This window comes from Lissotriton helveticus, chromosome 3_1, assembly GCF_964261635.1.
Source record: "Lissotriton helveticus chromosome 3_1, aLisHel1.1, whole genome shotgun sequence".
NCBI classification, from domain to species: Eukaryota; Metazoa; Chordata; class Amphibia; order Caudata; family Salamandridae; genus Lissotriton; species Lissotriton helveticus.
The window spans coordinates 543,334,812-543,349,750 of NC_136061.1; the positions used below are offsets into that span (position 1 = coordinate 543,334,812).

Consider the following 14,939-nt stretch of genomic DNA (forward strand, 5'->3'; position numbering starts at 1 on the left):
AGTGGGCTCCCGGGAAGAGTGAACTGGCCCCGGAGGTGGGTCCCTGTGGCCCTTTCAGGCTCGGGAGGGAGGTGGAGTGCACCTCTCCCCTTTGAAATTGTATTCAGCCCAGGGGGATGGGGTCCCCAGGGACTTTCCAGGTCACATTGGTAAACTTGTTCTTGGCTTTTATCTGCCAATGCAGAGACGACTGTTTTATTAAAGTTTTCATACTGAAATAATAACTTTGTGGTGTAAGGGTTTAATAGCTGAATATTAACGGACTAAGATTAAGAACACACAAGGTAAATGGCACAAGAAGTAAATAAAGACATATAACAAAATAGAATGTCAACAAATACTGTTTAAAGCAACTTTCTGTTAGTATGTATCTTTCTTTTTTGTAGCTGGTAACTTTTCTGTCTGAAGTCACTTACCTCAACGCCTAGATTCAGAAGGTGCTTCACTACACTGATCTGCCCATTGGATGCAGCAGCATGGATCGGTGTATACCCCTTCTTATCCTTGCACGTAACCTCTGCCCCATGATTAATCAGCAATGCAACAACTTCAAGGTGACCTTTGAGAGATTGGAGAGAAGACAAAGAATGTGATGTACACAATGTATGTGGTTTACTCCACTTTATAATTCCACCCACAAGAACCACTGGTGGCCCTTCCATAAAGAGAGTCTCTTTTTGCTTTAAAACCAAAACTACATTGCACATTTGTTGTCATTTTAACTTGACCACTGTTACTAGCTCATTCTTCAAACTGAAGACTGAAGATTGATCCACTTAAGAGGCATGTGTAGATTACCCATTCAAAACGGTAAACATTTGAGGCAGGGAAATGCGATGTCACTGAATGAGAAAAGTGAAAAAGCAAAAGAAGAAGAAACATGAACCCTAAGCAGGGTGACCACCTCCCACCAAGTCATTAAGGATGTGCCTGCAATGTCATTTGCCATCTCCTGTGGAAGCTAGTCCTCAAGTCAAGATTTTGTAAGGGGTCACCAATAGCCTACCATGCCGTGCCCTGCCTGATGTGGGGGTGGGGAGAGAGACTTTTGACTAGCAAGCGAGAAACTTTTCAACAGGCAGCTATTCAAGCCAACCAAGACAACTGAGCCACCTGGGCCAGACAGCATAAACAGGGTAGTTGCTTCTCGAACTGCACTGGCAGCTTTTATTGCCCGGAATCCACAGTGACCTCTTTCAGGACTAAGAGTTGAGGCAAGGCATGTGTGGCGACAGGGTGAATGAGAGAATCAGGCAATGGTACACAAGCATACAGTCTGATTCATTTCTTTTTCCTTGCCGTTTTCACGCCAAACCACCTAAAATTGAAACCAACCTGTAACTATAGTAAACTACCGGGGCTAAACGAAACTGTCTCACTAGATTAAACAGAAAGAGAGAATTCGACCAGCTACCTAAGACTAAGTAATAAAATGTAGGACAGGAAGGACCCTTTTACAAATCCTGTTAAGTCAAGCTTCTCACAATTCCTAATAAATCTGCCATAAAAGCAAAAGGAATCGTGGCAGTTAGGTACCAGTAATTACATTTACCAAGTAGAGTCATCAATCCACAACTCTGCACCAGCATTAAAACAATTAGCAACTGTCTGCAACAGTTGATAAGTACCAATCACTGGTGGCCCTCAGGGATTATAGCCTCCGACTCATCATAGTTAACAATAGCATAGGCTGTGGCAAAGAAAGAACCCTTCCACTCTTCAAGAACTTCTAGACGTTGTACAGATTATTTCTATGCAAGCAATGTTTTCACAATTTCAGGAAAGAGCAAAAAAGAAGATTAAAAAACACTTCTCGAGCCAATAAGCTACTCAACTGTTTTTGGCCCTTCAGCTACTGTGCCAAAGCAACTGTTTAATCAGACAGCTTGCTAAACTACATGTCATAGCGACCTTCAGATTGATCATCATCCAACAAAAAACAATTCCACTATTTCTATCGATAATTGAAACTCAAGCTCTAATGATGTATGGAAGTGAAGAATACCAAAAACTGCTATGCTCACCACGCACAGCAACTATCCATGATGAAACAAAGAACCCTGCAATCGCTGGTGACAACGTTAGAGAGAAAATGCTACCAATCACCAAAGACATACAAAAACTACAGGCAAAATAAGGTAAAATATACCAAAGCATGGTCCTACCCAGGCCCAGAAAGTCGTCAATTCATCTCGACCAACCCAAGTGTATCAGCTATGAGCACAATCTCTGATAGGCTTTAAACTATTGCATTCAAATAAAAAAACTGATAACCAAATGGACGCACAAGTAAGTAATTAAAATCACAAGTTGCATCTCTAAGCATAGAGGATGTTATAGAAGTGATGCACTTCTTCCAACCAATTGAACATATGTTTTGACAGCTTGCAGACAGGGCCCAGAACCCAACAATTACAGCATAAATCTTATGTGTGCCACTAATCTACAGTATGACCAGTAAAAGAGGCACTACGCTTAACATCTTCTGTATTCACAGGATTAATACCAGATTGATCAACAAGTATTATGACAATTACAGATTTAGAGAGACATGAAAGTATCAGCCTATTGGAAAGCGCTGTTGACGAGGATAAGACTGACCTAACTGAGCCTAAATAAACAAATTCTTCAGTGAACTGAAGTGACACACACAAGGAGAAGACATCTAATAACTGAAGACTTTCTACCTTATGACAAGAAGAAGAAAATGCACAAACGTAGGTAGTTGAAGAAAAATCAAAGGGCCTATAACAGATCACGCAAGGGAGAACCTGAATCAAAACAGAAACTCTGTTTTCCTATTCAGGTGTAATCAAGAAAGGGCACCAAAACTTTCATAGGATGTTATTACAAATAATTCTTCCCAGACTCAGTGTGTACCTAAGAGTTAGCATGCCATTTCATCATTCATCTCAAACTAACAAAAGACAGTTGCTTCAATTATTCTTTTGAACAGTGATCCAGGCACATGCTGTAAAATAGCTATGCTGTTTACATGCCCTGAGGCTTCAAGGAGCATCAACAAAAGATACCAAAAGCCGGTAAGTTAGAGCTCAAATATAAGGAATAAGAAAATGCAATAACATGTTCAAATTTGGGAAGCTACAAATCCAACTGTAGCAAACAGAAATGTGAGCAGAATAAATACAACAACTCTCCAAATCGTGGCCAAATTGGCAACTAAAACAGAAAAGACGTGCATTGTTCCCTAAACAAAACAAAAGATCAGTAGCAACCTAAAACCCACCTGGAAAGCTATAAGAGGAAGATATTGATTGTCTTAATCAACTAAAAGAGCACAGGAACCATGATAGTCATTATAGCTTGAATTACAACCCAGTTATAAATGCGAATGCCCCCATGATATCCTTAATAGAGAACCATAAATAGACTCGAGAAACGTTTCCCTCAACTTTACATCACAGGCAAAGAATTACCCCCATCTCAAGGGCCTGAAACACAGGTAATATGTAAATTAAATGAAAGATTTCTCCCAGTGTATGAATCTTTGGTGACCAATAGCACTGCTAGAAGAATATCTCCAAATGTCCTTGATCTCTGATTAAAACTAACACATTTCGGGAAAGCACGAGCAGTTGTAAGACAAGTGGCCGCTCTTTAGCATTCCTCACAAGCCACTGAGGAACCTTTTGCCTGGAGGAACGCCTTCACTGGCGGTGCTGCTTTTTTGAGCATGCCAAGTCGAGTTGGAAGTTCTCGAGAGCAGTGGGGTAAGCTATTAGACCTTTATTTGGTCTATTGCTTGCTGTGATTTTGTTTCCTCGCCGCTCCCGCTACAGAATGTGGCCGTCATTTTGAGAGCCTTCGGCTCGTTTTTGTTTTTTCTCAGTCAGGGTGCGTGCCTTTGTTTACCACCTTGTTTTCCACCTGGTCTACAATGGAATTGCAATTTTTTTTTGTAGATGGCCAACAATTTTGTTTTTGTCTGTGCTCAATATCCAGTGAGTTTGTTTTTCAAATAATTTTAATGGTGGAATGGCTTGCTGAAGGAGATCACATAGCGGTACATTGGCTTATATCTACCACTTTGTGACCCAACTTATGACTTTCAATCAGGGCCTTTTATTTTGGTTTTGGGTTTTGGTGTTCTTTTCCGTGTAGCTTGTAGGAAGGCTTTATAAGTCACCTTAATTCCAACCCAAGTAATTATGGAGTCTGCAATTCATCAAAAGCACAAGGCTCTATTACCTCTAATACTAATGGTCGCAAGGAATCTGGAGGAAATTTAAACAAAAGAGAGAAAGAAGATCCTTCCTCTCCAAATAAATCACCATTGCCTCTGACATTGGAAGATATGGACAAATTAAGAAATATGAGACCATTCATGGCGGACACCAGCGCAGCACTTCAAAGAATTGAGGAAAAGTGGTCTAATTTGGACTCCAGTCTTTCAGGGGTTGAGCAGGGAGTTAGTGATGCTCAAGATGTGAACGCAAAATTTGACATCTTATCTAAGGAGGTGACAACTGAAAAAGGTAACCGAGGACCTTGAAAGTCATAACAGGTGCAAGAACCAATGCATTTATGGTATACCAAAAAGTTCTGAAGGCCCTGATATAATGAATGTTTTGAAGCTCCATATTTCTAAAATAGTTGTCCTACAAAAATCCATTGATCTCAATATTAAGAGAGCGCATAGGATTGGTCCTTCACAAGCCTCGGCATGGAATAGGCCATGAGGGATTATTGCCTTTTTTCTCCAGTATTACGATCTTATGATGGTTCTTACAGAAGCTATGCAACACAAACAAATGCTTTGGTCTGGCCACTAGATTTTCTTTAGTCAGGATGTCCCCAGGGCTACTGCTACTCGTCGGAAGGAGTTTCTAGACATCAGATCTATGCTTCGTTCTATGAACGCTCAATATGGCCTTATTCATCCTTGTTTTTTCAATGTCACTGTAGGTAAGTAGGATCTGCTTCTTATGGTTACACCCACTTTTTGCTTGATGTGATGCTGTTTTTGACTAGTCTGACTGCGATCCTGCTAATCAGGACCCCAGTCTATAGGTTTTCTCCTTAAACTGCGGTGTTATGTACTTGGGTACACTGCAGATTGGATACTGGGGTACCCTTATCAGTCCCTACTATATGGTACCCATGTACCCAGGTCATGGTACCCCAGAGTATCCCATGGGCTGAAGCATGTATTATGCCACCCCTGAGAGACCCTTGAAAATAGAACTGCAGGCCTGCCATTGCAGCCTGTGTAAGTTGGTGCATGCACCACTTACTAAAGATATAGGTTTACTATAGCTAAGTGTCCCTGCACTTCAAGCCTACAAGTCACCCCGATAGCAGGCTTTTACAATCCTGAGGGCAGGGTGCTTGCTTCTAAGTGAGAGGGTGCCCCTGCATGAGCAGGACACACCTGCAGCCTACGGATTCCATTCTCACGGGTGGTCAGTGATGCAGCCATATACTATATAGAGGGGTGCTGCATAATCGTGTGATGACCACCCGAAAACAGCTGCAACAAACCTTATCATGTTTGGTATCAAACATGTTGGAATCATACCCCCACATTGTAAACGGTGCAGGAAGTATGATTCCAAGCACTAGAAGATCCCTTTGTTCCTGGTACCAGCCTTTCTAGTCCGGGACAGCACAAAATGGTTGCTGTTGACCAGAGACACAATTCTGCCCTCCTGCTGATGAGCCAGGCTTGAGCAGGGGAAGGTAGAACAATAGGTATCCTGCCACAGGGAGGTGTCCCCACCTCCCACACAGGATTTAGTGTATTAGGGCTGGGTGGGTGCGCTTTCCAGCACCTGCAAGTCTGTATGAGGGGGCATATTTGGTGTCTCTGTGCATAATCCAGTTCAAACCAGTCCTGGGAGCCGTTGGCTCCAGCTCTGGTGTAAAACTGGACAATGGACATGGGAGTAACCTCCCCCTGTCCAGACGCTTCCCTGGGAGGGTCCCCTGAATCTTCACAACCCTTTCCCTAGGGGACTTAAGGGCTTACCTGGGTGTAGGTTCCTAGATTCGTTGTTGGATAAGATTAAGAATTGAAACCACTAAACTTCTATCGTCTGGGCACTCTGGACTTCGCTGGACTTCGTTTGGACCAGACTCTGTCTCCCTTACAGTCTGCTGCATCATCTGTGCCTGAGCGTCATACAGGAACCTTCCAAGGACTACCGAAGTAATGTCCCTTGGAGTGAAAGAGTCACTCCCCTGCATTCGCAGTCACCACAACTAAGTCGACCAGTCTGTAGATCTGGAGCTCCTCCGGACACCGTGGGCTCTCCAACACAGGTGGTGGTTTCCCCCAGCTCCTGAGGCCTGCTCTACCCTCTCACCAGGGTTGAGGCCAGTAGTCCTCGAGGGGGTTGCAATAACTAAACCCATTGAGTACTGCATCCCCTTTGCAGTTGCACAGGCTTGTTGACATCTTTGCAAGAAGATCTTCAGGCTCCAAGTAGCCCCAACCTCGAGCACCGCCAGTGACCAGAATCTTTGGCCACATCGCATTGTGTGCATCGTGGCCTGCATCTTTTGGTGAACTGTTTGAGGTCCTCTCGCGACACCTGTGTCTCTGGCCTGTGGGTCCATTTGAGGGTCACCTCTGTTTTCCTTGAGCTCCCCTGATTGCTTGGGGCCTGTTCTGTTGCCCCTGATTGTGGTGAGTCTCCTGGATCTTGCTAGTCCCAACGGTGCACCTTCTTGAGTTCCTGCGTGGGTTGCATTTGCCAAGGCTTGTTGGTGCTCTGGCCGGACACTGACCCTGCAGCACTTGACATACTTAATGGGGTAGCTCGTATCTGGGTCCTGGTCATCTTCAGCGTCTCCTGGTCCTCGCAGAGTCAAGGTTACTGTCATCTTACCTGAAGCACCCAGCATCGGAGGGCATCTGTCTTCCAAGTCTCCTGGTCACCCCCGAGTGACATAAACACTGTCCCCTCTGCTATCAGGTACTCATCTCCAAGAATCCATGTTTGGATTCCTCCTGACACTTCTCCTCTTCCAGCAGCGGCCCTTTCCTGAATCCCTACATTGGGTTTGATGGGACTTTCCGACGCCACTTCACACCTGTGTACCCGGCCTCCCTGGAACAGTTAACCTGGGTACCACGGTATACATGGGGGGGTGGCTCTCCAACCTTCTGTCTTCCACAGGGTTTGTTCAGGGTCCACTGGGAAGGGTCGCTAATCTTTCAAACTCCAACTGCGACTTGCACATAGATTTGTACGGAGTACGCAGTCGTGTTCACTCACTGCACATGCTCTCCGTGGGGTTCCTATCTACTTACTCTCGACATTGTCTTGACTCGAGTCGTTGTTCTTAAACCACTTTCCTAGTATATGGTTTGGTCTTCCCTGGGGCCCACTGTTTATTAGTGCTAATTACTGTGACTTCTTTGATTTGGTATTGTGTGCTTTGTATCTATCTCCATGTGGAAGATACTGTTACGTACAAGATAGTGTTATATAATAAATACATATTTTTATAAATACTTGGTTTGGTTCTTTTTCATTTAATCTATACTGTAAGATTGCATTCTGGTAAAATAAGCTGCTTTACACTCCTGGTCTCCACAGCTACCACTTGGATAGCTTGCTAAGGTTGTTGGAGACCTCTTAAATAACCACAAGTGTTGTCTGGACTGGTGCAAGGTGGCCACTTACATTAGTGGACATCATATACCAGGCCAGTTTCTCACAGTCAATTACAAGGACAGATCAACAGCCTTTGAGGATCCTGCTGAGCTCAAGATATGGATACACAATCATAAAGGAGAAGCTATGCAGCTTAGTAAATCTTAATGGTTCTTTATTTAATCTCTTTTGTTTCTTTGCAGGTTTCCGGTCTTCCCCTGTTTTACGGATCAAGTTGTCTCTTTTTCTTAAATGTTTCTCTGTTCCAGTGTTCCTGTTTTGTCCACCCACACGGTCTCGCGTAGCGTTTGTTAAGTTCGATTGGCGCTATGTTGGATTGATCTTATTTTTGTTCTGTTGACTGTTCCTCCAATGTGTGTTTCTTACTTGACTTATTTCCCCTCGGTGCTTCTCCTAGAGAGTGGCTCTTTATTTTCTTGTCCCCTCCTTTCTGCGTCATTGTTACTTTTTTTCTTTATACTTATAGCTGAAGTACTTCGACTTTTTGTCATTCTTCTTCTACATGTATCTTGGGGGAGTACATTCACTCTCCTTTCTTCTATCAAATCTTTTTCTATTTCTTTTTTCAAAACCCTATATATACTCTTTTCCAGTACAGCTTTTTTTTGTTTTTATGTAGTCATGTGTACTCTGATTTCCACCAGTTTCTATTTCAGTTGCTGAGGCTGGTTAAGTTATATATCTATTCTTGTGTTCCTACTGTGCACTTTTTATTAGCTCTTTATGTGTCCCTTCAATGAGTGGCTTACGCATTGTCTCCTGATATGTTAAAGGTACTTGTAACCCAGTTACAAAGCAAAAGCTTTATTACATGAGATGCAACTTAAAGATCAAGATATAACCTATTTAAGTAGGCAGTGGGTTGGGAGTGTTTTATGTTCCCCTGCCGTAAATAATCAGAATGGTGTTATAATATCTATACTACTATTATAAAGGAAGAAGTTTGAACCTTTGAGGCCGGTAAAGTCGGGAACCACAGCGCCAATCCACACAACCGATACATCGTTGTAATTGTCAGAGTGTGCAGATGGACATAGGCTATATAAATTAAAAAAATATAAGTTATTTAAAACACTTACGATAAAAAAAAGTAGTCCCATGGAAGTAGCGCCGGCCGCGACGTGCGTGCTGACATCAGGAGCGCGGGGAGGAGCGGCGTCCAGGAACGCGAGGAGGAGCGGCGGACATGAGCGCGGGGAGGAGCGGCAGACAGGCAGGGAGGAGCGGTGAGGAGCGGCGGACAGGCGGGGAGGTGCGGCGATGAGCGGTGAGGAGCGGCGGACAGGCTGGGAGGAGCGGCGGACCGGTGAACTCAGGAGCGCGGGGAGGTGCGGCAGAGGAGTTAAGGCTCCAAGGGACCCACGGACAATGTCGTGGCGGGCGGGGGCCCTGAAGCCAAGGTCGGGACGGGCTGCCACTCCGGGGGACCCAAGGACAATGTCGGGGCGGGCGGGGGCCCTGAAGACTCATTGCTCCCGAACAAGGTCGGGACGGGCTGCTAGTTGTTTCATAAATCGTTATGTATTCAATTGCTGAACGAGGTTAAAGATGATAACGGTCGATGGCTTTTATTAGATATCAAGATAAAGGATACCCTGTTTTCCATTTGTAATGTTTATGGCCCTAATGGTGTAGATTTAGCATTCTGGAATGATTTTTCCATTCTCTTATCCTCCCATGCATTAGAAAGCCTTATAGTGAGTGGGGACTGTAATCAACTTATAGATCCTTTTTTAGATTGGAAATCTCAAACCAAGTGTATTCCTAATAAAATGCATAAAGCGGACATTTCTTCTAGAGGACTGATAGAAATGTTTGGGAGAACTTCCTATCCTGATATTTTACAATTTACTTTTTTCTCTCCTTTTCACAGATCCCATAATAGAATATATATTTTTCACTCAATCTATTCTTCAATTCCTGACACATGCTAATTTAGGTTCAATACTTATTTCAGATCACGCCCCTGTCATAGTTGATTCGGATTACCCTACCCCTAGACCCTCTTCACATAGGTGGATATTTAATATGCCCTTCTGTTCGACAACCAATTTACAGAGCATTTTACATTGTTTCTACATGAATTTTTTGAAAAATAAGCTTCCTTCAGATTCACAGATGAATTTTGTTTGGGTTGCCTTTAAAGCAACTGCAAGGGGATGTATTATATTTTTTTGTTTGCAAAAAAAAAAAAAGAAGGTGCTCAAAGACTCAATGATACTCTTCAATCAAATTAAATCTTTAGAGCATGAATATTTTGCTTCAAATCACCCCGATACATTATCTAAACTTATTAAGGCCAACATGTAATATATTAAACAATCCTGGGATAATGCTTGCGGTAGCTTGCTTAAGTGTAATGCTAAAATGTATGGTGGTCGGAATAAGGCTGGTAAATCTGGCTAACTATCTTAGACTTAAAAAACAATAGTCTAAGATTGTTGCTATAAAAGATACTCTTTGGGTCAGGCATGTTAGTGACTCCAAGATATTAAGAGTGCTTCACAAAAAACTACAGTCATCTATATACCCCTGAGTCCTCCCCTACACCTGAACAGATAGATGCTTTTTTCAATCAATTCCTAAGACCCCAAAGAATAATGCTGACTTATCCTCTCTTGATATTCCAATTTCGGAGTTAGACATTCTAAATGCTATTAATCAGCTCCCAAAAGATAAAACCGCTGGGCCTGATGAGTTTCTGTGCATTCTTTTCTCCTTTTCAAGAAACTGTTAGTTCTTAAGCTGTTGCTTCTTATTAATCACTTGTGGGAAGGACACAAGACTCTTTCAGGGCATGCTCTTTTTGATCCCAAAGAAAGGTAAAGATCCCTCTCAATGTACTAATTATAGACCTATCTCACTGATTAAGACTGACTGTAAGGTTTTTGCCAAATTGTTGGCACTCCATATTAATCAGGTTGTTCCTGATTTAGTTGGCATTCATCAGTCAGGGTTTGTGAAAGGACGCTCAATAGCAGATAACTCTAGAACTTTCTTCAATATCATTCACTTGGCTTCTAAGTTGGACTTCCCCTTAGCTGTCATCACTCTTGATGCTGAAAACGCTTTCTATAGGGTAAATTGGGGGTTCATCTTCAGGGCATTGAAATGGCATGGTTTCAGTCCTCATATCCTTCAGTATATTCACCTATATATTCTGAACCCTCTACCTCTATCTGGGTCAACGGTAATCAATCCGGTTACTTTTCCCTCCAAAGAGGACTAGACAGGGTTGTTCTTTATCTCCACTTTCATTCATTTTATCTTTAGAACGCTTCTTGGAAAAAGTTTGCCGATCCTTAAGTTTCACAGGCTTCCAATTTAAGAACATGGATATAAAATGTACTAAATATGCGGATATGTTGTTATATTTATCTAACCTAACACAACAGTACTGGAGTTTTTTTCATTATTAAACAATTAATCTATAATTTCTGGGTATAAGCTTAATATAGATAAATCAGAGGTACTGCCCCTTAATAAATACTGCCTCCCAGATATGTTTAAGGATACGGGGTTCACATGACATTCGAAAAGCATAATTACAAAATCTCCTCTATTGCTGTCTTGATGGGGTAGATTAGCAACGATTAACCCCTTCGACGCTCATGACGAGCTGGGCTCGTCATGAGGTAGCCTCCTCGCACGCTCATGACGAGCCCAGCTCGTCATGAAACATGCGGTTTTAAAAATCTCAGCACAGGAGCGGAATTTCGCTAGCGCGCATGCGGTTAAAATGATGCTGTTACTGATATCTAGATTCTACTTGTCCATGCTATCAATTACCCTTCCACTCTCTTTCTTTAAAATGATTAACTGTTCCTTGATCAAATTCTTATGGAACAAACGTAAGCCTCAAATCTCATTAACCCGTCTTCAACAATCCAAAGACACTGGAGGGGTTAACTTTCCTAATCTTAGGCGATATCATTCTGAATTTACACTAAAACACATTTCGACTTCCCTTTTGGCAGATCCTCATAAAGTATTAACAATTTGGGGTCAACTGGAGCAGGCACAATGTACACCACTTTCTTTCATTGAGGCGGTTTATATCTCTCAGCTCCCCAGAGCTTTTTCCTCGCCTATACTTACCTATTCTATAGCCATTGCTTAACCTTTAATTTCCTCCTCTATTTCATGTTCTGACATTATTTCACAAACTCCTATTTGGTATAATAAACAATTAAAATTAAATGATAGAACTCTCTACTGGAAGGAGTGGATTGACAAAGGGATTATACCCTTTGGTCATATACTTTCCGATGGCTCTATTATGGATTTTTCTGAGATTAGGAAAAAATATGATATATCTTCTTATCATGCCACTCATTACTTACACCTCAAGAATCTTCTTTTTCTATTCCTCTCAAAACTCTACTTCTGTCCCACATACTCAGATTCCCTTTATCACATTGGATTTTTCCTCTCAAATGAAGGCATCTGGAATTTATAAGATTTAAGGTAAAAAGTAGAACTCTTGGGGGAGACTGATCTTCAACAGGAGTTCTCTTTCCAAACCCTGGGCTCCATATGGGCTAAGATTTATGTTTCCTCTCGCTCAGCAAGCACGACCCAAACATTATATTACTTCTTCAATAGATTATTCCTGAGCCCTGAGGACCTGCATAGATTTAAACTTACTAAAGATGCAAGGTGTTGGTCTTGCTCTCATGATAAAAGTGATTTTCTACATAATGTTTTTTTTGTCCATCTGTAAAAAAGTTTTAGTTGCTCATATGGGATAAACTGAACGAAATGTCCAAGACTATTCCTTTCGATATTGTACACATTTCTTTTTAGGAGGCTCCTCTCCCTTATGGTACTTTCAGGGTATAGTAGGAAAGTTTATAGATTTGTTTGTTGCTAATGCCTTACAGATAATTACCATGAATTGGAAAGATGCCACTAAAATTACATGGACTTGTTGGTAGAATCTTTTCTGTCATCATCACGGATTGGACCGAGCGCATGCTACCTTTATTCCTATAATTATCAAAAAAGATTTATTAAGGTCACCTCGCACGTCCTTATCTAGGCAATTGGTTCAATTCACATCTAATGTTACCAGTTATGAACTTTAATAAATATTGGAAAATGTTATAGTCGATACTGTTATTATTGCATTACTGTTAAAGTTTGTGTTTCTCTTCTCTTTCTTTCCTTTCCCCTTCTTCTCTCTTCTTCTCGTCTTTTCTTATCTTTCTAAAAAATTGTTAAAATGCATACGGTTTAGTAATGTTTATGTATCTCTCAATTCAAGCTCCTGGGTATCTGTTGTTAATTAATCCATTTATGTAATATTAATTTTGGCTGGATTTCATTTTTATTTTTTGCTTTTCTTGTTCATAAGACCTAATAAAAGTTCATACTTCATTCTTTCACTTCCCTTGATTGGTTTGAATTGACTGAGATTACTTTTCACAATTGTAATTGTTTATTTCCATATTTTTAATAAAGCATTATAAACAAACAAAAAAAAACTAACGCATTTTGCCCAAAATTGGGTACTCACTACATTTCCAGCCTACTCTATGCAGACAAACTAGTTTAGTTCTCAACTACACCTACTGGGCTCCAGAGATTACTCACTACATTGGCTGAAAACAACAACATCGATTATCTTCAAATAAGTCTCCCAAAAGGTTAACTTTACATGAAAAATAATTGGCACCAAAATTGACACAGTAGATCATTACAATTACCTATGTATGATAATAGATAATAAACAAAAGGTTTAAGGGCATTTGAAATCTTTGACTTCTATGTGCCATAATGTAACCAGATTCCTGAAACGCTTTCTCCACTTACAACGCTGTTGCCATAGTATAAAAGCAACAATCACTTTCTCAAGCAAACTACATCCACTAATGACTTATTGCCTGTCAGTTTTCATAGGCCACCTCTGAGCCGTTATCGCAGAGACCATTAAGCATCTAATCTGCATCTGGCTAGAATTTCTGGATCTGAGAAAAACTGTTTTTAATGAAGAGGCATGCAAGGCAATTCAATCAGCTGTTGCATTAGGCTACTCTGGTAAAAATAACTAAAACATCAGCCAAGTAAAGATGTTCTAGAGGCACATAACACAGAGATTTGGCAAAGCATGACAAGAGAAAGTCCATCATTTGGGTTTGGAATTCTGTAGTGTGTTAATCGGACTCCTCTCTTGACTAATCTCAGTATCTATAAAAAAAAGTCACTGGTGATACAATTTAGTACATATTGCTTTTGTTCGAACTTTATAGATGGCATGTTAGTTTTTCTTCTTTTTTTATATTATGAGTTTCAGTTTGGTAGCAGTATATTTAAACATATGTCTTATTGGTACATTTCAGAGGGGGAAATTATGTTTTTTTCATGTCCTATCATCATGTAAATCACACATTCCTCTTTCGCAGTGCATGATTGACCAGGTGTGACTGGCACGTTATTTTCTTTTTAATATGCGAGTTGCATAACAATAAGTTCCTGCCATAATAGTCCAGTCTGGAAATGTCATTAATAATAATATGAGGGCACTGGGCATATTATCATATTTTATATATTTTAGGGAGAGTTAATTTTTGGGAATCTGATTTGCACAATATATGTAATATATTAAATTCATGATTTGTTTGTATTTTAGATGCCCCTGACGAAGGGTTTAACCCCGAAATGCATTGGGTGATTTTTAATAAAACGTCGTGACATAAGGAAACATTTAATTTCCCTGTGTGTTTTTGAAATAACCAAGAACAATGATGAAAATATATATGGAAAAACAGTGGAATAATTGAAGAAGAAAAACTTGATTTATTGGATTAATTTATGGCAAATTTGGCTGTGCAGCTCGATAGGGACCAGAAAAATGGCCCCTACGTGTTTTTTCTACTTTCATTGCGCAAGTGGGTGGAGCGCGTCTTTGAGCCTCCACGCCTACAGTGGTTTGGTGGAATGTAACATATTAAATGTATAAACCAGGAGAAAGAGGAGTGCATTCCATCACCTTTGCTATTATTAATAATATGCAGACAATGATTATTGTAATGTGTATTATTGGATATAGGAAAAACAAAAAAATATATATGAGTAAGGATGCGGAGTGACCTCAAGAGACAAGGTCGCAAGATGCACAAATCTGTGATTGGGAATGGCACACTAATGTCACTTTTACGTTGCTGCATTGGAAAATTTTATTTTATATGTGAGTTTTATATTTTTGGTTCTCATATTTGAACATTCTGTATAAAGTTGTGATGATATTCATGTTAAAAACAGAAAATACCAGATATTTAAAAAAAAAAATTATAT

The 14,939-nt window shown here is 40.8% G+C and overlaps 1 protein-coding gene across 6 annotated transcripts in view; it reads right to left on the reverse strand.

Annotated features, from left to right (window-relative positions):
• The window catches only part of ANKRD44 (ankyrin repeat domain 44), a 766,729-nt gene that overhangs the window by 445,636 nt on the left and 306,154 nt on the right, over positions 1–14,939 (reverse strand). For all 6 annotated transcript variants that reach the window (XM_078680434.1, XM_078680433.1, XM_078680431.1 and 3 more), the window contains one exon: positions 417–559. In XM_078680434.1, coding sequence (XP_078536560.1) covers positions 417–559 — 143 coding nt within the window. The remainder of the gene's footprint in view (positions 1–416; positions 560–14,939) is intronic.